This window comes from Alligator mississippiensis, chromosome 16 (genome assembly GCF_030867095.1).
Source record: "Alligator mississippiensis isolate rAllMis1 chromosome 16, rAllMis1, whole genome shotgun sequence".
Taxonomy (NCBI): Eukaryota; Metazoa; Chordata; order Crocodylia; family Alligatoridae; genus Alligator; species Alligator mississippiensis.
Window position 1 is genome coordinate 34,875,233 of NC_081839.1, and position 26,053 is coordinate 34,901,285.

At 49.3% G+C, this 26,053-nt stretch overlaps 2 protein-coding genes across 2 annotated transcripts; both read left to right on the forward strand.

The window, feature by feature from the left end:
* Nucleotides 1–97: 97 nt before the first annotated feature.
* UBE4A (ubiquitination factor E4A) lies at nt 98–19,410 on the forward strand. Its single transcript, XM_059719828.1, has 20 exons — nt 98–305; nt 918–1,079; nt 1,515–1,688; nt 2,845–2,957; nt 4,273–4,425; nt 4,590–4,749; nt 5,443–5,645; nt 6,183–6,374; nt 7,084–7,417; nt 7,689–7,815; nt 9,099–9,406; nt 10,342–10,474; nt 11,608–11,795; nt 13,257–13,357; nt 13,489–13,602; nt 15,426–15,600; nt 15,717–15,897; nt 16,681–16,828; nt 17,832–17,989; nt 18,668–19,410. Exons 2-20 carry the CDS (start codon nt 959–961, stop codon nt 18,801–18,803), a joined length of 3,219 nt encoding a protein of 1,072 aa, XP_059575811.1. The 5' UTR covers nt 98–305; nt 918–958; the 3' UTR covers nt 18,804–19,410.
* Nucleotides 19,411–20,047: 637 nt separating this feature from the next.
* On the forward strand, nt 20,048–25,231 carry ATP5MG (ATP synthase membrane subunit g). Its single transcript, XM_006266845.4, has 3 exons — nt 20,048–20,186; nt 22,084–22,244; nt 25,041–25,231. Exons 1-3 carry the CDS (start codon nt 20,123–20,125, stop codon nt 25,137–25,139), a joined length of 324 nt encoding a protein of 107 aa, XP_006266907.1. The 5' UTR covers nt 20,048–20,122; the 3' UTR covers nt 25,140–25,231.
* Nucleotides 25,232–26,053: the final 822 nt, after the last annotated feature.

The following is a 26,053-nucleotide window of genomic DNA, read 5'->3' on the forward strand; positions in this document are numbered from 1 at the left end:
CCGGAGCCCGCGGCGGGGCTCGCACCTGCCGGACGGACACGCGGGCGGGGGGCGGGGCGGGGCGGGGCGGGCGCGCGGGACACTGCTGTCTGTGGGCAAGTGGTCCGTGGGCCGCCCCGTGGGGAGGGCGGGGCTGCGGCCGCGCTCCGGGGTCCCAGCGCCGCCGCACGTGCACTAGGCAGGGCCGAGGGCGGCACCGCGCAAGCCCCGCCCCTGCCCCGCCCCCTGGCGCCGGGCGATGACGTAGCGGGCGCGGCGGCGACGTCAGCAGCGGACGGGTCGGAAGTGGCCGTGTCTGGGCTGGGGTAAGCGCGGGGCTGTGCCCCCCCCCCCCCCCCCCGCGAGGCGCGCGCCGGGACGGGCCCGGTTGCCCGCGGCGCTGTGCGGGCGCTGGCTGCCCTCGGCCGTCCGCCGGGCTGCGTCCACACGGGTTAGCCCGGCCGAGGCGGCAGCGCGGCCCCTGGGCGCTGGCCCTGGCTGCCCCCGGGCCCGCCCGCGACCTGCGGGGGGCGGGCGAGACGCGCCCGCTCCCTGCCGGGCGCCCGCCGCCGCGGCCAGCAGCTGCCGCGCCCGGGAAAGTGGGCGACGGCCGCCACGGCCCCATTACGAGCCCCTTGTTTTCCCCGGTCCCCTCCCCGGGCGGGCTGGGCCGGTGTGCCGAGCGGTGCGGGGCCGGGGGCGCCCGCGAGGCAGAGAGCAGGGCACCCGCGCCGCGCTGACCGCCTCGCAGGCAGCGTCCTCGTCCTCGTCCAAGCCAGGCGGTTTTGGAGGTTATGACTTAACGGTTTTCAGCCTTGCGTTCCTCCTTAAAACCACGTCCCTGCTCTCGAGGACTTGGTCTTTGTTTCTAAAGCAGCGCGGCTTGCGCTGTTGTGTCCGGCGCCGCGTTACGGTGCTTACGCCTGTGCCTTCTCCAGCCCCTCTCCCCAGGTCTGCATGGGGCACGCTCGGAAGTGAAATGACAGACCAGGAGAATAACAACAGCATCTCGAGTAACCCCTTTGCGGCTCTCTTCAGCTCGCTAGCGGATGCCAAGCAGTTTGCTGCCATCCAGAAGCAGCAGCTGAGGCAGCTCACAGGTACGCGGGCCGGGAACCGGCTCTTCCCTGACGACGCGTCCGCGAGGGTTATCGTGCCCTGGCTCGGGCGTGCTCTGGGGAGGGTCGGGGCCGACGCAGACGGGGGAACGAAAAGCGTGAACTCACGTGGATGTAAGAGCCGGGAGTCTTTCTTGAGTGGTAGTGCCATTGCACGTTTTCAGTGCCTGCCAAATAGCGAATGTTGATCCGGGAGGCCTGCGGCGTGATTTCTCGTATAGAAGTGTAAGCTCGAGCATAGTTTGATGTCGGTGGAGACACGGATCGGGAGTGCTCCCGAGCGTGCCGTCGATAACGCTCCTGTGTCAGCACCTTCCATCCCAGTGCATTGAAAGCCTCGCCGCTGCTGCACGAGATTAGCTTTTTGCCTGGGACCGGGAACGCAATGTTTGTTTACGAGCTTCTCTTTTGCAACAGATGAAACCTCCATCAGCCAAGATGACTCCGATAACAGCGTGTCTGAGAGTCTGGACGACTGCGACTACTCTGTGGCCGAGATCAGCCGCTCCTTCCGCTCCCATCGGGAGCTGTGTGAACAGCTCAACATCAATCACATGATCCAGAGGATCTTTCTCATCACTCTTGACAACAGTGAGTGGGGATTCAGTGAAGTGTTTTGTACGTACAAGAATCCCAGGCTTATAAGTTTCGTTTGGCTCGCGCAGCAGACCAGCGCTGCAAGCAGTTAGGCAGGGGTGTGCGCTGCAGGCAGTCTGCCGGCCGGTGTGCGACTCCAGCATTGCACAGAGAAGCATGCCCCTGTGCAAACTCCTGCAGTCTGGTGCGCGTGTCCTGTGCTGCCTTTCTCAGTACGGTTGCTGCTAGCTGCATCCTAGGTGCTCACAAGCATCTGCCAGGGCCCCGTTATGCTATCAACAGCGTGCACACAAAGGAGGCACGGCCCTGCCCAAAAAGTCGGTAACCTGACATTCATTTCTCATGTGCTTGGGTGTCTGAAGAACGTGAAGTGACCGGCTGGAGTGTGGGTTGTTCCCACTTGGCATGACCATGCTGCTGATCCGTCATTCAGATCCTACTTTCCTAAAGCCACGGTGGGTGCTTTTGTTTGTCCCTCACTTGCAATGAGTGGAAGTTCAGCTGAAAAGATCAGATGGGAAGAGATTCACTTGACCATTGGAATGATTAATTTGACCTTTCCTAAGGCAGAAGAGAATATTATACCTTTCTGAGCATACTGTGGCTACAGGTGGAAACAGTAGTGGTGTTCATTAGAGCCAATTATAAATTGACAGACCCACGTGGCAATAAATTGCCTAGTAGAGCTCATTTTGTTCTTGAAAAGCAAAGCTCTTGCTCCAGTACGTGGCTGTGAATGGTGAGATTTGCTGTCCAGCAGATTTGGATGTAGCAAACATTGGGATACAGCAGTTCAAGTGGATTTTGCCCATACTGATTCTTATGGTAGAGTTTCGCTTTGTTCATTTGTGTGATACAAGTGTGTACAGTGGTTATGGTTGTTTTTATATGTCTTTAAAAGATAACTAATATATTGTGTGTTTAGAGTGAAACCTGTTTTAAACAGTTGTGCAAAAATCATTTGTCTGGAAAAGACAGGTTTTGCTGGAGGTGTAAAGATATACTGGAAGCTGTGTGGTAGGGAGGGTGCTTTATGGTCATTGCTCACAGCAGCTAGCTCCCTAGAGTAATCAGGATCCTTACAGCAGCTTTCACTGTCCTCTGCATATTTCCGTGGTATTTTGGTTGAAGGTAGTTTGGTTTTCCACAGGTGATCCCAGTATGAAGAGCGGCAATGGAATTCCAGCCCGCTGTGTGTACTTGGAGGAAATGGCTGCAGATCTGGATGAACAAGACTGGCTGGACATGGAAAATGTTGAGCAGGTATCGCCATGTGTGGATCTACTTGTCTTGTTCAGGCTGGTGTTGACAGTCCAGAACCATGGACGCTGTAATGAATATAAGCAGTGCCCGATGAAAAACAGTCTCAAAACCCCAACCTTAAATAATTTAATAATCTCCCTTTAAAGAAGAGCTCTGCATAAAATATGAATGCTACAAGACGGATATTTAATGCAGATGCATGCTGCTGAAAAAACAGCGTGCTCGGTGCGCTTTTTTTAATTGGAATAACGATAGGCCTTTTGGTAATCTGGTTGGGGAAGCAGTGGTACCAGAAAGCACACAACGCACCTTGTGTCCAGGGATAGTACTGTGGGTTTGGGCATAAGCATCTGCTTACCAAATGGGAACGGTGGCATTCTGATCCTGGTTGCAGCTTTCACTCAGGTACTGAACCTTGAGGGAACTGCTTTCCTTTATCTAGAACACAAGGAAACAGCAGCCAGAGCCAAGAAACAGTAACTGAAACAGCAACGATAACTTTGCTCCTTGTGCAGTATGTCAGAGTTTACCCTTACTTGCATAGCTGGTCACTAGTGGTATACTGGGGCTGCTATTGCATGTGATACCTGGACTGGAAATGACCTTCTTCTTGTGGGAGCTTCGGGGAGACTGTGTGGTTAGTTCACTGGTTCTCAACCTTGTTAGACTCGAGGCACCTCACAGAAAATGCCAGCTCTTAGTTTCCACTTGTTTTTTGACTACAGAAAAACAACAGAGCAGAATTCACATTGCAAGGGGCCAGAATGCTTTTAACACTATGGATTTCTATTTGAAAACTCAGGGTTTACCTTGCGAAGTGTGTTTGCACACTGCATAGTGCTAATGTGGCACTGCACTCCATGGCACCCTTAAAAAGATCTCCAGGCACCCTCATTGGAAATCACTGGGTTAGGTCATGTGAGGCTCGCCCTAGTGGCTGTAGAAATCTTGTCAGTGTAGCTGGTGGCAGAGGATGGTACAGATGAGTATGGTGAAGTGAGCCAAAGGTCTCTTCTGTTCTAACTTTAATTTGCTGTGTCCCCATCCTGAAGGGTAAGAACACCTTTCTAACAGTGGACATGCTTAGTGCCAATATATGGTCCTCCCACTGTCCACTGTCAGACTCCCTCTGAAGGGAGCTGGGTTCATCTCGGTGAAAATAGTTAGTACTCGGCTCCCTGAATTCCTCAGCAGGGAGGGGAAGAATTGTGGGCAGGAATCGGGTACATTAGCGTGATGGGGGCTATATCTGTTTGGTGACTTCAGGTCCATCAGGACTGTATTGTTTTCAGTGCATTTCCAACTATGTGCCTAGGCCCTGTTTACCCGCTTGTTGCTCCAAGAGCCAGGAAATCACCTGATTTACATGACCTCTGCCAGCACACAGAATCTTTCAGCAGACAGAGATGCAGGAGAGAAGCAGATTCTGCGTTACCTGTATGCCTGCTTCCAGCGAGCAAAGGAAGAGGTAGGTTGGCAGCTCCTGGAAGGGGTGGTGGCATTATGTTCTGCCAGCTTTCTGACCCGTGCTGAACAGGTAGGAAGACTGTTCACCCAGCCCTGGTGCCACTGACTCCCAGTGTGCATCAGAGAGTGTTACTGTCTTCTGCCTCGATGTCTCTTCCTGTGCAGATAACCAAAGTGCCAGAGAATTTGCTGCCCTTTGCAATTCGCTGCAGGGATCTGACTGTATCAAACACTCGGACTGTTCTTCTCACCCCAGAGATCTATGTCAACCAGAATGTGTACGAGCAGCTGGTGGACCTGATGCTGGAAGCACTGAGAGGGGCTGGTAAGTTTGTAGCTAGACCTGCTTCTGCTGATGGGCTAGTTGCTGCCCTCTGCAGTCGCATACTGTTGCTGTTCCAAAAAAATTTTGAGGAGAAACTCAGCTATCTTCAGCTTGTTTTTCATAGACGTTAGGGTCGGAAGGGACCTCAGTAGCTCATCAAGTCTGACCCCCTGCCCTGAGGTTTTGTCCTGAAGACGCATCTATATGTCTGTTGGGACAGAGGATGGTGGTATGGAGACATCTCCTGTCCTTGTTGAATGTAGCTGGCTCTCATGCCTGGAGTAAAAATGGATGGGAAATGACTTTTCCCAGCTTGAAAAAAAAAAATTTGAAAGTTAAAAAAAATTTTAAAAAATCCCATGCCTAACTTGCACATAGTCAAGACCTTTTACATTTTTGTGGGAGAGAACCCGGTGATCCATCTAGAACAGCTGATGCCCAGCAGTTAGGATGTTTACCAAAAGCATGTGGGGCTCAGGTTTAAATAGTGCATCAGAAAATCCCTGGCCAACTCTTCTTTGGAATTGTCCCTTCTTAATGTAATTGTCCCTAGGCAGCCAGCATCTCCAGAGTTTCTAGATATGGACTTGCTGAAATATGAGCAACTCATGCAGTCTTCCAAGGTACTTTAAATATCTCTGTTCATGTGGTATATTTCTGTTCCCTTGCCCTATCCTTTACTACACCTGTCAGACTTTGAAAACATGACCGAGTTTCTGGAGGAGGTGATAGAAGCCTTGACGATGGATGAGGAAGTACGGACGTTTGGGGAGGTCATGATTCCCGTGTTTGATATTTTACTGGGTAGAATCAGAGACCTAGACCTTTGCCAGATCCTGCTATACACTTACCTGGATATGCTCCTCTATTTCACAAGACAAAAAGATATCGCGAAGGTAAGTGTGAATTGGTGACAAGCTTCCTCTCTGTATCCCAATAACATGGTTCCATCTTCACCCAAAGAGACCAGCTCCAGAGAAACACACGGAGCTCTGCTCTCTGCAGCCCCTCAACCTTTGCTGAACTTGACAACTGAAGCACCCACAGAATATGATGCCCAGCTAGTGGCTCTAGTACATAGCTTCCTGTCTGTGCAGTGGCTAATGGTTTTTCCTTTGGACGTATTCCGGGCTTACATTCCACCCTGGTGACTGCACATCCTCTGCGGACTTCGTGGTGTGACACATGCATTCCTGCAAAGGGCTAATGTATGGGCTACACGCCGCATCCAGAGTGATTCACGCATTTTTGTATGCCTTTGTCCAAATAGCCTCCTCTGTGAGGAAAAACACAGGGAGGTTGAAATAATGTGTTTCCCCATGCTGCTTCTAACAAGTTGCTCCTCTTATTCCCGATGACATCTCCCAAATCAACAGGGTCTCTAAATGCAGTACTTGAAGGACCAGCAGCATGTCCGTCATCTGTCTCTATAGGTTTTTGCAGACTACATTCAACCAAAGGACCCCAGTAATGGACAGATGTACCAGAAGACCCTGCTAGGAGCCATCTTGAGCATCTCCTGCCTGCTAAAGACCCCTGGTGTAGTGGAGAATCATGGTTACTTTCTGAATCCATCACGATCCAGTCCGCAAGAGATTAAAGTGCAAGAATCTAACATCCATCAGGTAGGGCTAAAGTGCATCAGGAGCACTTTCCCATGACTCTGTGGCTTAATGTTTCTAAGGAAAAGAAGCCTGTGAAAGGGTGACAGCAGAAAACACCATGTTGCTGTGTTGCAGTCTGGAGCATGACAGTCTTGCTAACCACATAACCAGGGGTTACGAGCCTTAGTGCTGTTAATACTAATAAAACGCTTTAGAACTGTTAGTTGGAAGGTGCTGTGGAAGTGCACGTGACCAGTTTTAATGCAAGACTTGCTGACCTTAGCTCTGAGTTACAGAAGTTCCCCAGAGAGTCTCTGGCAGAGCCTGAAGCATTACCCAGCTGTCTTGACTCCCAGAGATATGCTTTCACTCCAAGATCATCCTTCTTTTCAGTAATCAGCAAAGAGCTTTGGTTTTGTTCCATGCCGAAACAATTGGTTACGTCTCTTTGCTCCTTGTTATGCTTCTTGAAGGGCCCCTCTCACCCTTTGGTGTTAGTTTCGGTATTGTGCTGTTCATTATCTATTTTTCTGTGATAAGGAACTAATGAAGGTTCCAGGTTTTTTTATGGCTAAAGCAAATTATTTGGTTCTCTTACCAATCCAGCCTTTAACAGAGAGGGAGCTAGGTGTCAGACCATTTTTGGAGAGAGAGGATGTTTTAAAATGATTGAATATGCAAAATGGGGGCTTTTCAAAGACTACTTCAACTGTAAACTTTCTTGTAACAGTTTATGGCTCAGTTCCATGAGAAGATCTACCAGATGCTGAAGAACTTGTTGCAGTTGTCTCCAGAAACAAAACACAGGATTCTCTCCTGGCTTGGAAACTGCCTCCATGCTAATGCCGGCCGTACAAAAATCTGGGCTAACCAGATGCCAGAGATCTTCTTCCAGATGTATGCCTCGGATGCCTTCTTTCTGAATCTGGGTGCTGCCCTGCTAAAGTTGTGCCAGCCATTCTGCAAACCCAAATCTCCCAAGCTTCTTACCTTTAATCCTACCTACTGTGCCCTGAAGGAGCTGAATGAAGAGGAAAGGAGGAGTAAGAATGTGCATATGAAAGGTATGCAGGAAGTCTGGGGGAGCCAATACCATTCCAAGCACGTCCACTTGGGCTCCTGCGCCCTCTGCCCTAACGCTACACCTCGGCTCACTCAAAGGAGGAGCAAGAGATTCAGTGAGCAGTGGGACAGGAGAAAAGGAGAAGCTGAGGGAAGTTCGTGTTGCTCAGTATTTCCTGGGAGCCATTAAACGTTTTTCAATGGTGTCGAGTCTCCCTTTCTAGACCAAGTGGCGTTTGGCCTAATTCACTGTTGCTTTTAACTTCCTTTTAGGTTTGGAAAAAGAAACCTGTTTCATCCCAGCAGTGACAGAGCAGGAACCAGAGTTTGCCCACAGCTACAATCTGGTGACAGAGAATCTAGTCCTGACACAGTACACCCTCCACCTAGGATTTCACAGGTAGTTCCTCTGTGAGCTTGGGGAGTCCAGTTCAAAGTCATTGTGAAGAGTTGACATGAGATAAGGGGTCAGACAGACCTTTGTCTCTTCAGACACATGGCAGATAGGTTTCTCCAGCGTGCAGAAGGCTGAGGTAATGTCCGGCATTCCCAAGTGAGAGAGAAGCTAAAATAATAATGGAGGGGTTGCATCCAGTGCCATTCCACCTCCACTTATTATGTTAGAAAAAAGTTCAGTAACCATCCCTCAGTATCTGAGTGGTCCAGCACTGTTCATTATGTCTGTCTGACTCCGCTTGTGACACTGGAGCTCTAGGCTGCAGATGAAATTTCAGCAAGGGCATTATTTCATTTGTGCACACAATGAAAGCCAACAGTCCCATGAACCAAACATTTCCTGGAGCCTGCTGAATAGCTGGACTTCTGGGTCAGCTTTGATCATTCAGCTGCTGATCTTTTCTGAAAGAGAACAGCTCTGTGTCCTCCTCCTGCCCTGGGCTGACGAATGCTGCTCTGTGACTGGATACATGCACTGTAAAATGTCTGAACTGTCACAGTTAGTGGATTTTATTTTTTGCAGAATGAAAAGGCAGCCGGCTGCTTTTCTCAGGAAGTCATCTGCTGGACATTAAAGCATGACATTCCCTTGCCTCCCACTGCAAAACGGTTGCCTGGATACTGTGAGGTCACCACTGATCCAGGCATAGTCACCTTCTGCTTGGTTTATTATCTAAATATAGAAATTGATGAAAAAGTTATGCAAGTGCCTTGTTGCTGGGAAACTGGAAATGTCACTTAACAGACACTTCCATGTTGCATGCAGAACCACTGGCCTGGGTAATCTAACAGGATTTAGATAAGCCAGCCCTCTATACTACTGTGCTTTGTGCATCCTAAGCAGTTAGTGGTTGGGGGCGGTGGGGGGAGAGTCACCTGATTTCTCATTTTGCACAATTTTGTGAAAGATTCTTCATCTAGCTTTGCTCCCTTCCCAGTACCTCACTGCAGTATTCTCATAAGGTTTCATTCTGCTGACTGTTGAAGGGATTATTCATGGTGGGGAGGGAGGACGGTGTGGGCTCAGATAACATTCAGTCACAGCCTCCCTTCTGCTTATTCTGTGTCTTGCTTTTCTCTGCCCTCTCAGCTGCTTCTGTCAGCTGCACAAATCCAGCGTTTATGAGCAGGATGGAAGTGGATGCTAATATCTGAATTGTGTGGGCAGTCTGCACTAAGCCTGTTTTCAGCCCCTCTGATGTGCTTGTCTCCTTCTTCAATGGGCAGGTTGCATGACCAGATGGTAAAGATAAACCAAAGCCTTCACCGCCTGCAGCTGGCCTGGCGAGAGGCTCAGCAAAGTTCCAGCCCTGCAGCTGACAGTCTCCGGGAGCAGTTTGAACGTCTGATGACCATCTATCTCTCTACCAAAACAGCTATGACAGAGCCACAGATGCTGCAGAACTGCCTGAATTTGCAGGTGTCCATGGCAGTTCTCTTGGTCCAGCTGGCTGTAGGAAACCAAGGGACTGAGCCAGTAGACCTGACATTCCCATTGCTGGGGGTGGAACGCAGTGCATTGGCTTATGTACCAGGTAAATGTGTTGCTCAGGATCAGTGCTTCTGTTAAGGTGGGCGTATCTTTGAAGGGACAAGGCCGTATGCACTCAAGATCAGTTTCTCATCCTAAAATAAATTTTAGCTTTATCCTTTATATTGTATAATTATTGCAGATTTATGTGCTGTTCCCTAAAGGGTTGCAAAGCACCTGCACTTCATACAGCCAGAGCGGTAGAATCTATGCAAAAATAGTATGAAGTAGACTGCAAAAGCATAACCATGCGAGAGAGAGCATAAGTTTTTGACTCTCAACATAACAGATGAGCTAAGCAGAGTTTGGACCAGATGAGCGCTGACATAGGAATGGGTCAAGGAAATCCTTTGTGTCCTTGGGTGTTGGTGATTCAGTAGGGGCATTTTTCTGTGTCCCTGCTGAACCAATACCCCAGTTGGATAGGGGCTGCTGTACCCCCTAAAGAACTGCCTGTCAGGTGACCCAATCTTGATATCATGTGGTGTTTGAAAATCTCAGCGCAAAGCCTTACCAAATTCCAGCTTGGGTGGTTACGCTGCCTGTCTACAGTTTCTTTTGGTTTGGATGTGAATTCTACTTTACTTTTGTTAAGGTGCTTGGTGATATTATACACTGTTAGACAGTTGCCATATTTTACCCCACAGGTGATATTTTACCCCACAGGTGATTTTGTTTCTGTGACAAGGTGCAGTGAATCCAGTTTAGGGTAAATTAAATTAGTGTAAGGATCCTTCAGGGTTGTACTTCTATATAAATGCAAGCTGTTAGGTCTAAGAATAGGATGTGCTAGAGGCAATGCTGGCACTAGCATTAAACAGTCATGTTACTTTTAATCACCATTTGAAGCACTTGGGAGTAATCTTACAGGGAAGGATAAAAAACAAGAACTGGAGAAACTTCCCGAGAAGGGCTAATTTGCATGGCTTCTTTTGACAGAATTCTTTGCTGATAATTTGGGTGACTTCTTCATCTTCTTGCGGCGTTTTGCTGATGACATTTTGGAGACTTCTGCTGATTCCCTGGAACATGTCCTTCACTTTGTTACAGTTTTCATGGGTGATGTAGAGAGGTAAATACGATTCCAGCCTTCTGCACATATCTCTAAAGCATTTAGAGATGTTTTGCTTTGTTTGTTTCTCTATCAGAGGTGTCTTGAGGTTTGATTTAAACATTAATGACTCCACTGATCCAGCTGGGGTAGCCAAGAATTCCACCCACAGGAGGCATAATAAGCAACGGACTTTGCCCCAGAGGACACAGACTTCATGCAATGCACAAACAGGAATTCTGTACCTAGTTCCTTGTTAAGGCCAAATTATGGAGGGGGGGGAGGAAATCAGTAAGATCTGGATGTTAATGCTTTTGAGTAACAATGGAATGCCTTAAAATTGCATTTCCAATAAATGTTGTTCAGTGGTCTATTTTGTAGCCCCCCTGCAGAAGGAAGTTGAAATGCCTTCTTAAAAATTAACCGTTACCACCATGTTTTAATAGCTGTGATAAAAGAGAGAGGAATTTTCATGGGATTTCCTGTTGCAAGGAAGAGTGGTGGGGAATGAAGGAGGAGAGCCTGCCTGGTCACCACTGCAGAAACAGCAGTGGCCCTGTGTGGAACAGATGAGATCTGTATCTGCTTGAAAAGTGCACAAAAATAATCTCTCTCTTTTTCTACCAGCCTACTATGAAGCTTTAAGTGAGGGGTGCTGTATACGTGCAGTGGAATTTGGTTGTAGTGAGCACTGCTTCTGGTCCTTGAGCTGTGCCCCAAACGTTCCTCTTGAAAGCCCTTGTAAGGGAGTGCTGGGGAACAACAAGATGGGCAAATGTTTTTGCCCCCAACTTTGGGGCTTTGGCTTATAGGAGTCAGAAATGAGTTGTATTTGACATTTCTTTAAAAGACAAGAAGTAAGTTGGCACCTTGGTGCCATTCAGCTGCAGGTAAAGAGCGTTCTGACTCATGGGAGGGCCCTTGCAGACAGATTTTTCAGAAATAAGTACATGCAATTTCAGTTTTGAGTCAGTGGAAGCAGCAGGTACTCAACAACGAGGCTTATTGCTCAGTCTCTGCTAGGTCAGGTGCTGTAAACCAGGAGCATGAAAAACAGCAATAATGCAGTTAGCCAGTCCTGACCATGTGGGTGGGTTTTCTTTGGTCAGAGAGGCTTCTCCCTTGTCCACGTCGGGCCTATTTCTCTTTTTCAGGATGAAGAACCCTCACTTGCGAGCCAAGCTGGCCGAGGTGCTGGAAGCAGTGATGCCTCACTTAGATCAGGCACAAAACCCCCTTGTCTCCAGCGTGTTCCATCGGAAGCGAGTGTTCTGCTCTTACTATCATGCTGCCCACCTTGCTGAGGCACTTATCAAGGTCTTTGTGGATATTGAATTTACAGGTAAACAGGGAAGGGGCAGAAGGCTTCTTCTAACCCAGAGAAGCATCTGTAAGATGTCTCCTGGGTTTAGGAGGTGCTTTGGTCTAAAGACTGTGGTTAACACGTAAACAAAAATGCTGCTCCTTCAAATGTCTTTGTCGTGCCACACTGAAACATGTGGAACATTGGTGCTCTGGTGGGCTGCCTGTCATGGTCCACCTAGGTTTGTCCACCAGTTCCTGTCTCTCCTTGCCTACTACAAGACCTATCCTGCTTCCATGGCAGTCCCCGTGGACTTCAGCAGGAGTGTGCTCGAAGCCTCAGAGCACAAGAGGAGACAGGTCGGTGGGGAAGCACCAGCACAATTCAGTCCTCAGGCCTTCCATTGTTTTTCACCCCTGCAGAGACTCTTCCCAGGCACATTTGTCTTGAGGCCCTGCTTTCTCCTGGCCCTAGGTGCTCATGCCATCTGGCTGGCCCAGGCACACCAGTTACATAAACTGGCATTACCCTTTATTGTCTTTGAGTCCCCATCATAGGAATATCGAGCTGCTCAGTAGACTCATCAGCACTGTTTGCAGTGCAACCAGTAATCCAGCTCACAGTCAAGTTAAGGAACACCTTTGCTGTGACAGGTTCAAGCTGTTGGGAGTTAGCTGTGTGCTTTAGCCCAGTGGCATGAGACGACACATTCAGTGCCTGTAATGTAGCAAGTCACTGCTGTGGAAATGGTTTCAGTGATGCAAACAGTGAAGTCCCAAGATGCTGTTATTAACTGGGATGCTTGTTTCAAGGGACAGTGGAGCAAAAACCTCTCTGACAATAAAACAAAACAGACAAAGAGAACTTATTGTGATCCTTTTAGCCTTTGCATACATGGACATGGTGCTGGCTACGCTGACTGATACCGACTCTTTATGGATTCTGTTTTTACTAGTTTTACCTCTGAAAAGCAGTTATTGGTCTCATGCCTGTTTCTGTCCAGAAAAAAGGCCCGAGAGTTAGGACAATTATCTTCTCTCTTAATTAAAAAAAAAAAAAAATGTTGAAGGGCCTCTGATATTGCTGAATGCCATCATCTTTCCCAGACTGAGCCAAGCTGGGCCCCTGAGTGTTGCTTAGTGCAAATCGATGGTCCTAGTTGGGTAGAATTCTCTGAATTCATGTAAAGCTTCTGCACGCCAGAACCCCCAGACGTACAGTCTTGCTGCTGCATAGCAAGGAGAGCTCTGGTAACAAGGAGTCTGGCAGGAAGGGCAAGTTTATTTTTGAAAGCAGCATTCCTGTTGCCTTTTATTAGAGACGCCTGCTGTGAGAGCTGTGCTTTGAGCAGGGGGCACGAGAAAGCAAGCTTTTGAGTTTTTTGCAACGAAACGAGCGCGTGTGTAGCTGGCCCCCAGCACAGTGTTTGTTGGGAACTTTGAACGAGGTTACATGCCTACTGCTGAGCTGAAACCTCCTTTCTTGCTTGCTCGTGTTCAGGGGATCCTCATCAGTTTGAGCAGAAGTTTAACTATCGTCGACCCATGTATCCTATCCTCAAGTACATGTGGGGGACAGATTCGTACCGGCAAAGCATAAAGGTAAGGCAAAAGACACTTTCAATAGCATGTGTCAGTGGTTCGTTTTTGTTTGTAGAATTTTGTTCTTAAAACGCAACATTAGGTCTAAGCTGTAGCAGAGCATTACCATGTCATTTTTGTGTGACTTGTAGGCTCTGGCTGACTATGCTTCAGAAAACTTGGAGGCCATGAACCCCCCCCTCTTCTTGCGCTTCCTTAACTTGCTCATGAACGATGCCATTTTCCTCTTGGATGAAGCCATACAGGTAGGTGGGGAAAGTGCACTGGCCAGGGCCAGGAAGCAGGCACAGCTTCTGTGTTTGAGTCGGCTGAGGAAGATGGTAGATACAGATCATGAGTGAAAAAAGGCTTGTCCCCATTCCTGGTGATCACTATCCGCTTCAGGTGCTCCCCAGGCAAGGGGATGGGGATCAGCTGGACTGAGACGTGCTCAGGAGAGGTGCAAGGCTGCAATGGCCAGAGGCAGAACTGTGCTGGGGCCCAGAGGCAGAACACCCAAAGCTCTTGCGGACCAGAAACGGGATAGGTTGTTTGAGGGCTGAGAGAGGGGAAGCCAAAACAAAGGAAGGTTTTTCAGGTCAGGACTAAAGTACATTGGCAAGGTTATGAGGAAGTCTTCATGCTGCTTATCTGAACAGTCCCTAGCCTGGGTGATTTCTGCAGTTTTTGATTACCAAATCTCTCCAGCCCTTTGCAAATGTTTTGCTATCCTAACAGAGGTGCTCTTGTCTCCAGACAGTCTTGTCTTTTGGGTTTACAAGGCATCAGACTCAGCTGAACCCTTCTGTCCCCAGTGTGTGATTTATTTTCTCAGAGCAGTTCTCGAAGCTGCTTGTTGCTGCTATAAAAAGGGCTCTTTGTTTGAAGAGCTGTGCGGTGCCCGTGGTAGAAGTGAGTGCCTGAGGACTCTCGGATCAGACTGGCAGCTGAACTGCAACCCGCCTGCTTCATTGCTTATGGTCCCTTCCCAGGGTTGTGTGCGGTTTAAATGACTGCTTGGTGTTTTGTTTATTAAGCTATAAGGCCACATACACGTGGAGAGAATGAGTTCCTGGCACTTTCCAAGGCAGAACAGATGGTTTTTGGCACTCTGCTGTGGAGTCCAATACAGCACTGAGAGTGCGACCAGATCCAGTACTGCAAAGAAATGTCCACTTGCATGCTTAACTCCAAGCCATGAATTCACTGGCTGATCTGCTTCGCCGTTTTCTCTGTCCTCCTTCACCCACCTCCCAGTTTGTCAGCCTTGTCTTCCCCTTTTTTTTCTGAGGCCCCAGCAGTTGTTGATCTTTCTCTGAGTTGGGTTGAACTAAATTTACTTTTCAGTCTGTCACTGTTACCTTGAAACCTTCAGTATCAGCTCCTGCTCCCAGTCTTACATGAGCTTTTGGTGACCTGGCAAAGGAGAAGCCCGGTCTGAAAACTAAGTTCGCATGAGTCTAGACCCAGAGCTTCAGCTGACTTCTGTAGCTAACTAGTTTCTTTCTGGGTTTTGGTTTATTTATAAAATTGGTACTGGTAACAGAGGCCAGGCTGAAGGCATCAGTGGCAGGAAATCCTGTTCATCTTTAGTCCACATAAGTGTGTTTAGTTAGGAAAATGGGACAGGTAAGGGGAGATGGAGAGCCATAGGGCACTGGAGCACGTTCCCCAGGGAGGCTGTGCTATCTCCTTCACTGGGAGTTTTCAGGAAGAGGCAGTGAGACCATTGGATGATTTAGGAACCAGGGATTGGACTAGATGATCCACTTGTGGCCTCTCTTAACTCTGATTCATCACAGGCCTTAGCAGTTCTGGCTTTCCCCAGCTCTCCCTACCAAAGCCATCAATCAGCCTGCTCTTAAGGTAGAAAAGAAGTGTACAGATTCTGTGATTTTATTGATGTCTCTCTGCTAATGCTGCTAACAAGAGGGCCTTTTTCAGTGTTTTCTGACTTGCACTTTGCCTCTTGGGACCACCAAAAGCATGGAATAATTTCCCATCCTAGAGTGATAAAACCATTCTAAGTATTTCAAGCTTATGATGCTGACTCCTGCTTCCTTGCCACCCCCATGCTGTCTCATTGCAGTACCTGAGTAAGATAAAAATCCAGCAGATAGAGAAGGACCGTGGAGAGTGGGACAGCCTGTCCCAAGAGGCACGTCGTGAGAAGGAATCCAGCCTGCAGATGTTCGGTCAGCTGGCTCGCTTCCACAACATCATGTCCAATGAAACTATTGGAACCTTGGCCTTCCTGACGTCCGGTAAGGACAGCAGATCCTCTTGGTGGGGCAGCTGTGCCTAGTTGAAGGGCTGCTGCGGAGGGCTTGAGTTACTTGGGAAACTGGTGTTTTCATTTATCTGTTCCCTTTTTTTCCAGAAATCAAGTCCCTGTTTGTGCATCCATTTCTTGCTGAGCGCATCATCTCCATGCTGAACTACTTCCTGCAGCACCTTGTTGGCCCTAAAATGGGAGCCCTCAAAGTCAAGGATTTCAGCGAGTTTGACTTCAAACCACAGCAGCTGGTCTCTGACATCTGCACCATCTACCTAAACCTGGGGTACGTGACAGAGCAGCCAGGCAGCAACAACTGTTCTGGGAAAGAAGGACCTTTGTTTGTACAGATGGGTCACACTGTTGGGGTGGCAGAGGAGAGGCTTTGTAGGGATCTGGTAAGGGGAACTGCAGACTAGCTACTGGTTTTCACCTCACTGTGGCCAGTGCAATCCAGCCAGAAATCACTTTGTGCTTTTTATAATTTGTTGTCAGTGTCCCCACTCTTCATCTGAGCAACTAAATGCTAAAGGCTTTAAGGAGAGACTGCAAGTCATGGAAGAGTCTGTATATTCATTCTAGCAGGCTTATCTCCAGGAAGTTTGGTCAGAGCACTCCTATTTTACGTGATGTGCACAGCTCCGTCCACGCTGGGAATAGGATTCCGTTAGTAACAATGCTGTGCGGACACGGTCGTGACCAGCAGAGTTCTGTCACAATTTCCCTGGCCAAGCTGCAGTCTGGCCCTGTTAGCTTATAACATGTTTCATAACAGGGCTTCAAAGACCACAGGGATAAAACTCATCCATGCTGGTCAGGGCAGCTACAACCCTTTAAGTAGCAATGGAGCTGTTGTTTGTGTCTGTAATCCAGCATGGAGAAGGGTGGGAAGAAGCTGCTGCTCACCGGGGAGGGTGAAGTGTCTCCTCCTTCCCCTTGCCATGTGCCACATGCTTTGCTGAAGCAGTGCACGTGCTGTGTGGGCTGATATGCTCTGCAACCTGGCAGTCTGCCTCTTTTCACAAATGTAAGCACTCATGGTCTCTTTCTTTTTGCAAATGCGGTTCAGTGATGAAGAGAACTTCTGTGCCACGGTGCCCAAGGATGGACGCTCCTATTCGCCAACCCTTTTTGCCCAGACAGTCAGGGTCCTGAAGAAGATCAATAAGCCTGGTAACATGATAGTGGCATTCAGTAACCTGGCTGAGCGGATAAAGGTGAGCAGGAAGGGGGAAAAGGAGAAAGCCTTTGGCCCCTTTATTTCATCCAGAGGCTACTGCAGCACTCTGCTGCTGTAATGCTGTTGCTCTGGGGGTTCCTTTCACCTGTTGTACTCAGCCATACACAGAAAGAATGCTTCCTCAAAGCACAGATCTCAGTTGATACTTCCTTAGGAAAGTCCTTGAACACACCCATCAGGCTGTCTATAATACACCTATGTAACTTAAAGGAGAAAGCACAAAATTTGCTGGTAAACACCTTTCGCAGTGAAAGAGCCCACTGAAATGAAAATGAAACACTTATTGCCACCAATGAGAGAGGGGAAATAGATAGGCAAATCTGTCCAGGAGTATCTCAAGTGGGGCCAGGGGGGCCCTCCTTATTGCCAGTTGAAGGACTTGAATCCTAATGCATTGCATCAGGGTAACAGCTCTTCCAGGATAACTTTGTCCTTTTTCTCAAAGAAGCATGCTGGCTTGTGCATAGATATCATGTGGTTAGAGAGAGAATAGGCGTGAAACTCAATACTGTCCTCCAAAAGCTGCAATTCCCTTGCACCCATTTTTGCCAGAGACTTTTATCCTGTACAGGAAAGCTGAGCCATCTCTTCCCAGGGACAAGGTATACTCTTGCTACAGTTGTCAGGTCTGAAACCAGGAATAGGCTTACATCCTGGTGATGCAGTAACAGCTGTAGAACTGCAAATTATGAAACTATTTGACTGTGAGGGTTTGCTGAAGTCACATTGGTGTTTGTTCCTTGAGCATGCCAGAGCTGTGAGTGTTTTGTTCTGGGTTTGTTTAGAGTTCCTGTGACTTGTTAGCCATCCTGGTATCTGAGCTCTGGATGCAAACCAAAAAGGTTTGATAGAACCTCTGCATGCACGTGCACGCGCTCATTTTGCCTTATGCTGTTCAGCTGAGTGTCAGACTTCTGTAGATGAGAACAGGGAGCTGAGTCACAAGGTCTTGTGTTAAAAGCTGTGCATGTATCTACCAGTCTCTTGCAGACCGTCAACAGCAAGAAGAGGAGACGTATGCAGATGCATGTGATGAATTCTTGGATCCCATCATGAGCACCTTAATGTCTGACCCTGTGGTCCTGCCGTCTTCCCGAGTCACCGTGGATAGGTCAACGATAGCTAGGCATCTGCTCAGGTACTCAAGACAGGGTTGCTTAGATCTGAGTTGGGACTGAGCGGTTATTTGATCAGTGAAGCCTTGATTTTGTTTGATAAGTGCCTTTGCCTTCAACCTTTTAGGCCTAGTATGTATATGTACCCGCTCTCCTCCTTTCCCAGATTTCCTAAGATTGCTCCAGAGTCTAGGAGCTTAGTGATACTGTATTTGGAAGTGGCCATTTCAGGGTGGGAGGGAAGTACAGAGATGAAAACTAGCGAGATCTCCTGATTTTTAAAGCAATAGTTCCCAACCTTTTTTGGCTGCAACCCGCTGCTGGGAGCGGAGTGGGGCAGCGGCAGCCTGGAGGCAGGGTTGGGGAGCTTGTGGCATGTGGCGTGGCTTGTCCTTTGTGTGTGGTGCGGCGGGCATTGCCCTTGCAACCCTCATTTGGGTCATGACCTGAGGTTGGGAACTGCTGCGATTTAAAGCATGAACATATAAGATAGTTTTAATATCTAAAGTGTGCTGTTCTGAATCTCCCACAGCGATTGTACCTAGTGGCATCAGTGTCTGTAGGCATGTGTGACTCGCTTAACGGAAGAGTTTTGCCTGCCTCTGTCTCAATTCCTTGGTTTTATAATGTTCGTTTCTATCATTGGACAGACCTGGCAGAGCTTTAATCTCCTTGACACTCACATTCTCTTTCCTTCTCAGTGACCAGACGGATCCTTTCAATCGGAGTCCCCTCACCATGGACCAGATCAGACCAAACACAGAACTTAAAGAGAAGATCCAGCAATGGCTTGCAGAGAGGAAAAAGCAGAAGGAGCAGCTGGAGGACACACTGTGAACTGAACAAACCAAAAGTACCTTTGCACCGATAAACAGTAGTTTGCTCTCCAGGGAGAAAAGCACTGCAGAGAGGGGAAGCGGGGCTCCACAGAATGTGTGTCTGAACTGCAGTACTCTTTAACCAAGACTGCACTTAGTGCATTGCCACCAGGCCTAGGGTCCCTCTAGCTTAGGGCCCTCCATGTCATCCCCTTTTTAGTATTTGCTTTGAGACTTACAGTTAATATTACAACCCCAACTGCACTACAGCTTCTCAGCCTAGGAATCCTACAGCCTCTTCTCTGTTGGCCCTGCTGGTTATTTTTCTTGTATTGCTTGTTCTTTATAGTTTTCAGTTTTAATGACGGCCGCGTGCACACTTCAGGGCCTTGGTCACCGCCAGAAAAGCCCTTTCCTGGAACTCTCTCTGCAACTACTGCTTGGGCTCCAGACTTAAACTATGTAATGCTATCGTACGATGTATAATGTGAAAACAAAACACCTTTGTGTCCACAACAGCTCCTAAGGTAGATGTTTGCAAGGATGGAAGAGGTTTTCTTAAGGGTTGTCTGTAAATATTGGTTGGTCAGCACAGTACAGAGCCAGTGCACAGCACTGAAACCAAAGTCTGAGCTCCTGTTGCAGTTCTGTGGGGGTGGGCGCGGTGCAAGGAGCCCCAGTGCGGTGGTTTCTGTACTGGGGACAGGGGAGGGCGAGGGGAGCCCTGCAGCGAGACGGGCCTGGGGCGGTCGCAGCAGGGAGGGACTTGAGGGCCCCCAGTGCTCCTGCCCCGTTTCTCGGTGGGAACGCTGGGTTTCGGAATAAGCCTTCGTTCGTCCGGGCCCCTGCTCCTGGCAGCACTCGGAGCCTCGCAGTGCTCAGACTCGGACCAGGCAGGGGGGTACGGGTGCCGCGGCTCCTACCCGCCCTTCAAAGGCACATGCTCCCATCTGAGCAAAGGGGCAGGCCCCCTGCTCTCGGCAGTAACTGCGGCGGGTCCCGGAGATGGGCTGCTCGCGTGCTCCCCGCATCGCCCCTCCAGCCCGCACGTGCGCCGTCGAGAAACCGCTCAGCGCGCACGCGCGGGTCTGCACGGCTCGCCCCTCCCACCTGCTGAGCCGGGGCGGGTTTGTGCGCGTGCGCGCTAGGGGTCGCTCGGATTCCGCTGGTAGGGTGCAGGTGCGCATGCGCAACCCCCAGCGGCTTATAGGTGCCCGCGTCAGACGCCTGCTCGGAGCGTCGCCTGTGTCAGGCGCGCGGGCAGCCTGGTTCCGGGGTCCTCGGGGTCCTTCGTGAGGTGACTTTCAGGCTCGCGCTCGCCGGTTTTCGGTCTCCGCCATGGCCCAGGCGGCGAAGAACCTGGTCCAGCGCGTCACCACTACGGGGCCGAAGCTCGTCAGCGGTGAGTGCCCGCCTGCGGCCCAGGCCCGGCTCCCCACCCCACCCCAACCCAGGGTTGCGGCCTGCCCCCCCGGCCCCGCCTGTGTCCAGCCGAGCTTGGGCGAGCCGCACCCCCAGGCCCCCGCCCAGCCCCTGCCTGCTCGTCTGCACGGGGCCGCCCACCCCCTTCTCCTGCGGTATCCCCCGCGGCGGGGGTGGGGGCTCCTCAGCTGCCGGGCGAGCTCGGCCGGGCCGGGAGCAGCTGGCGGGCGACGCGCAGGGACTCGCGCCTGCTCTTGCTGTCTCCGGCCGGGCCGCGGGCTTGGTCCACGCCGACGTGGGTGTCTGCCCCGGCGCGCGCACGGGTGGGCGAGGCGCAGCCCTGTGCGCCCCAGCGACGCTTCCAGCCGCCAGGGGCCCCGTCCCGTCCCGTCCCGTCCCGCTGCGCCTGCCCTGTCCTGTCCTGTCCTGTCCTGGCGGGGAAGTCTGGAGGGGAGATGAGCCGGCGCGTGTCTGCAGCTGCGATGGCCGCGGCCCGTCGGGCGCTGGCGCGGCGGTGCGGTGCGGCGTCGCCGTTACCCGCTCTCGGAGGAGCGTCGTCCCACCGCGCAGCCTCGCTGGAGGAGGGCAGCGGGTCGCGGCTGCCCGTGGAGCCGGTCGGACGGTTCGAAGGCGTCCCCTCTTGGAAAGCTCCAGGCGTGGGGCTGGGCTAGCCGCACCTGGGACAGCGGAGCAGCTGGGGTTAGCGGTCCCGAAGTCTGACTTTGTGGGACTCGGCGGAGGGGCTTTCCGCGGGCGGGTGGCGACTCGGGGCTCCCTCGTGCAGCGAGTCGATGGCGCGGGGGTCGGGGTTGTCGCGCTGGGGAGGGGTGGCGTCGTTCCCGTCTCGCCTCGCAGTGTACGTGTCCCGTTGCGGGCAGGTTATCGTGTTAGTTGAGAGGCCGGCGTACGCCAGGCCTAGGGCCGGTAATGCCAAAGCCAGACAGAGCGGAAGATGAAATCCACCTTCTCGAACAACGACTCGCTCCCGTTGTGGTGGGGGTTCGGGTAATCGACGCGGCGCAGGAATTCCCTCCCGGTTTCAATCCCTTGTATTCACAGAGACTGATGTTTGACCACAGAAGCTGACGCTTGCTGGTGTGTTTTGCAGAGGAGGGTGTACTGGCGGCAGCCGTCTGTGCAGGGGCAGCGTCTCGCAGGCAGCGTACGGCAGAATTGCGATCAGCTTTTCTGTTTGCGTCTGCACCCAAATGTTTCACGAGACCACTTCTGCTGCTGGCGGGTCGGGGGGGCAGTCGTACAACGTGCGCTCCTCCTTGGTGCGGTGGTATCTCAACAGGCGGTGGCAGTGACTTAGCTAGGCCAAGTCTGACAGCTAAGGATTGATGCTGGTCAAGTGGAGGCCGGAGACTCTTTAGCGCTGTAAGAGCTGATTATTTATCTTTGTGTTAGCTCTTGTCGCTGGGTTTTTGGTTTTCTTTCTTCTCCTTCCCACCAGGACTCTTCCCTCCATTAAAAGTTCACAATTGTGCCTTCTGGTAAAGGACACTTCACTTCATGTTTTGTCTCCTTCCCCTTTTATACTAACTGTTATCAGGCAGTTTAGTAAACTTCAGTTAACCGAGTTGACAGCTAACAAACCAGCAAATGAAGCTAGATGGTGATTGAGGTCTTAGCATAATGGGTTCTTCATCTAGGCTTCCTGAATGGCTGAACTTCTTGGTGACGTAGACATATGAATCTTTAGTGTTACGTTCTGGGTTAGTAGAGTGTTTCTTAAATTAAGGAAGGCAGGCCAGGGCACGCGCGTAGCATGTGCGGTAGATGAATACAAACGCACGAATAAACGCTTGTGTCCAGCCCACACATCTGTTTCTTTCAGTCTCCAGTGAGTTCATCCTGGTATTTTTCTTTTCCAGCTGCTGTGACTTATTCGAGGCCTCGTTTGGCCACATTTTGGTACTATGCCAGAGTTGAGCTGGTTCCTCCAACCCCTGCTGAGATCCCCAAGGCCATTGACAGCATGAGAGCTCTGGTCAAAAGCTTTCAGTCCGGTCGCCTGGCACAGCTCACAGTCAAGGTAACTGCAGGCTAACTGAGAACGGATGTGAATAACAGAAGTGTGCTTCCTCTGGGGTTTCTCCAGCCATTTTGGTTAACACATTTTCTGGCTGGTTTACATATTAGCAGTATAAAAGGCAGCCCACCGTTTGATTAACCCACAGAGTTGCTTGTGTAACTTCAATCTAAACAAAACTCAAAAAACATATTAGACCCATATCGCCTTTAGTTCTGGGACAGTAGATGCGTTTGTCCAGTCTCAGTTTTTTGCTTTTGAATATGATGAATTCTATTCTAGTGAACTTTCACACAAGGTTTGAACATGGCGAGATGTCTTTCCCCTCCCCCTGCCATGTTTGGGGTCTGCAGGTGTCCAACTGTTAAAGGGAATTCTGAATGCATTTATTGGGGGGGGTTGATAAAAATACTAGCGTGGCCAGCACTATGTAGAGAGGAGCTGAGGGATGGGATGAGAGATGACTAACAGCTGCTTCAAGAGATTGATCTGGAAGGAAAAACTTGTGGTTGGTTGGTTGGCTTGTTTAAATCAATGCTCCCTTCCCGAGTGCAGTGAAGAAGAGCAGGGTGTGCTTTGAGTTTGTGGAGTCTGAACACTATTCAAGCCCTACCTGTGGCTTGGGGTTCCTAGACCCATACTTGAAATGCAGTTCCTTTGTCTGGGACCCACATTCCTATGACCTGGGATAGGTAAAACCATAGATTTTGCACAGGAATCTGAAATGACATTATTTAGGTAGGTGGAGAAATACTGATCTGCATAAAATAATAAACGCATATATGCATTTCCCTGCCTCAGGTTCGTAATGACTCTAAAGACTTCTGTGGGTGTGGGGCAGATACCTCTATGAGCGTTCAGGATTCTCCTCCTGCAGGTCGTGGTTCATCTTTTAAATAATAGAGGCACTTTTCCTCTGCTCCAGGTCAGCTGGTCTTGATGATGTTGGCTGCTCCTGCAATAAAATCATGCTTACTGCTTCAAAAGTCTGCACATCGTCTTTCTCTCTCTCCTGCCAAATACTTCCTGTGGTTGAGTCTCTCCTTCTAAATGGCTTTTTGTCATCTGTCCCTAGGTCCTGGTTTAGTGGTTTTGTTGCTTTCCTTGTTGCCCTGCAGAGGCCTTTGGTCAAACTGCAAGGCATTTTTCTAGTTTGGCCAAGCTCAGTAGCCGTGTAGTGTACGTGACATTCAAATTCCTTCACCTGAATGCATGGCCATTAAGGGTTAATGATAATGTGCCTCTTGTTCTGGGAGGGATGTGGCACAGCACTGATGGCATGTGGTGAATTCTGCATGCTTTGAAGTAGTCAGTGATGCAGGATTTCATATCAGAATTCATAAATTATGTAGCGACATATTTCCTAAGGACTTGCCAGGCTGTAAAACTAGCTGTCCATCTAATCCAGTTACTGTTGCTGGTGGTAGCAAATACCAGATGTTTCAGAGGAGGGTGTGAGAAGGGCTGTAGTCAGTTTCCTGATGAGTTACACCAGGACACAGACCCCTGAAGTTTTTCCTCTCATTCTTATTACAGATTTACTTTGCAAGAGCACTTGTTTCCTTTTCTATAGTCTTGTAAATATGTATGCATGCCCTCCTCCCGTTTCTGCATCCTGTTACACTCTTTGCCATGTGGTGTCTGCAAACTCCACTGGCCAGCTGTGAATTGGATGGAAAAAGTATTTCTCCTGGCCTCACTGATTATGCTGCTTTTGGTTCTGTTGTGTTGTTCTCTCCTCGGATTAACTGCTATGTACATGAAATAGAGGGGGTAGAGAATGATGTCTCCACCTTTGTCTAGTGCCCTGCACAGCAGTGATTGGCCTCTGGGTGCTGCCCCAAAGGAACTGTTTAAAGCAACATGCAGTGTGGTTTCCAGCAAGTTGGTGAATTCTAGGCCTGCTTTCCAACTAGAATGCCCTTTTCCTGGTCTACACGGAACAATTCATTAGTAAACTTGTTAATATTAGGTACATAAATGAGGCGGATCTTATTTGAAAAAACTTGAACTTCAGATGACCAGTTCCAATTGTTTTTCAAGTGTGAGGTTTTTTTCCTGATGGTGCATCCTGCATTTTGAAACCTTATCATTTTGTTATGGTGTCAGACTTCACAAGGTCATTTAAAATGCAAAAACTGGTCTTAATAGCTTCTGAAAGAGCCAAAAAGTGAAGGTCTAAACTTGCCATCCTAAAACAGCACATCTGCTGCATGTATTTCTTGAGTCTGGTGAATGTAGGCTAAAACCCACAGGTATTTAGTGTACAGAGTAATATTTTCCAGGATCTTGTTTAACCACTGGCGTGCTAACTTAATATGCTTTGCTTGTGCCATGAAAAACAATTGAGTTTCAGTGATTAAGGCTTACAACTCTAGGAGACTGTATAGGTCAAGAGTTGAAAAGCATTTTTAATGCGTGAGCTTTTCATCTTTTAACCCTTCTGTGTCTGGAACATGGGTGCATTTTTGGCAGCGAGGTTTTCCTCAGTGCTCACTCAAATGAATGGCGTAGCTGCCCAGCAGCTTGGAATAAATCTAACATTGCTGGATGGGGCTCCAACAGCTCAAAGAAAAGGCTAATGTGTTTGAATGCCCTGACAAATAGGTAATGTGATGTTTTTGTGGGAGGGGGATTAAACTCGGGCACAGAAGGTTTAGCTAAAACCAAGAATCCCATCTCCTGCCCTTGGTAGCTTTTTTTTGCCCTTGCAGTTGAACTTTGTGTATGCTAACGAGGCAAAGGGAGTGGTGTTATTGCAGTAGCAAATGTTCTAAATTGTGGCTTTCTTTTTTTCAGGAAGCTGTGAGGAACGGTTTGGTGGCCACAGAGGTGCTGATGTGGTTTTACATCGGTGAGATCATAGGCAGAGGCAGCCTGATTGGATACAATGTTTGAAGACTAATCCTTAGTAGTGTTATGTTTCAATTCTTTGTGCCCCAAGTCTGTAACAGTATCTGAGGAAAATAAAACCAGGAACTGGTGTGGAATTGTGATGGTTTCTTGGTGGCGTTTGGAATGCAAGCTTTGGTCTTTATCCTGTTAGTATTGCCAGCTATGGAGAGAGGATCAGTTAGTATCCGGCTGCCTGGAGGCTGGTCCACTTCAAGCACCTCCATGCACAAGAAAATGGATTTATGCTCTTCTGCATCTGTAAACAGGCCCCTCATTTGGCAGCAATCAACCTAACAGGGACTGAAACTCCCCTCCCCCCCGCCAGTTGCTGATCCTAAGACTAGTATTTGGAAATGTTGACTGAACTTGAGTCTGTTAGTCAGATGAAGTGTTTATAGCTGGTGAGGTCTTAGGGCTGAGAACCAAATTCACATCCCACCAGATGTTTCCTTTCCTTTGCTTCTGACACTGTTCTAGCATTTGCTGTAAGTGGGATCAGTAATGTTTTAGGCCATCAAAAGAAACTTAGCATTCCAGATACCATATAGTGTGCAATGTTGGTTCTCTTATTACCACTCTGAGATGAAAGTAGTATGGGTAAAGACAGCAGATAATTGGAATGTGACCTCCTCAAAGTCTCAGTTCCTCAAAGCCTGGTGGTAGAGTGTGTAATGCAAGTCATCCAGGTTCCCAATCAGTTTGGTTTGCTCAGCTGAGGTTTTGGGGAGAACATGTGCAAAGTTGTCTTGCTGTAGTATCATCTAAGATTAACTTCAAGAAAAAAATGAGCAAGAAATGGGCAGTTTTTAAATTGAGTTGAAAATGCCACTTACTGGAGTCATAAGTGTTCTTTGAACGGGACCCAACGTTCTTTATCGTTTATTATTATAGGGAAAGGAGCATCAACTAGCATTATT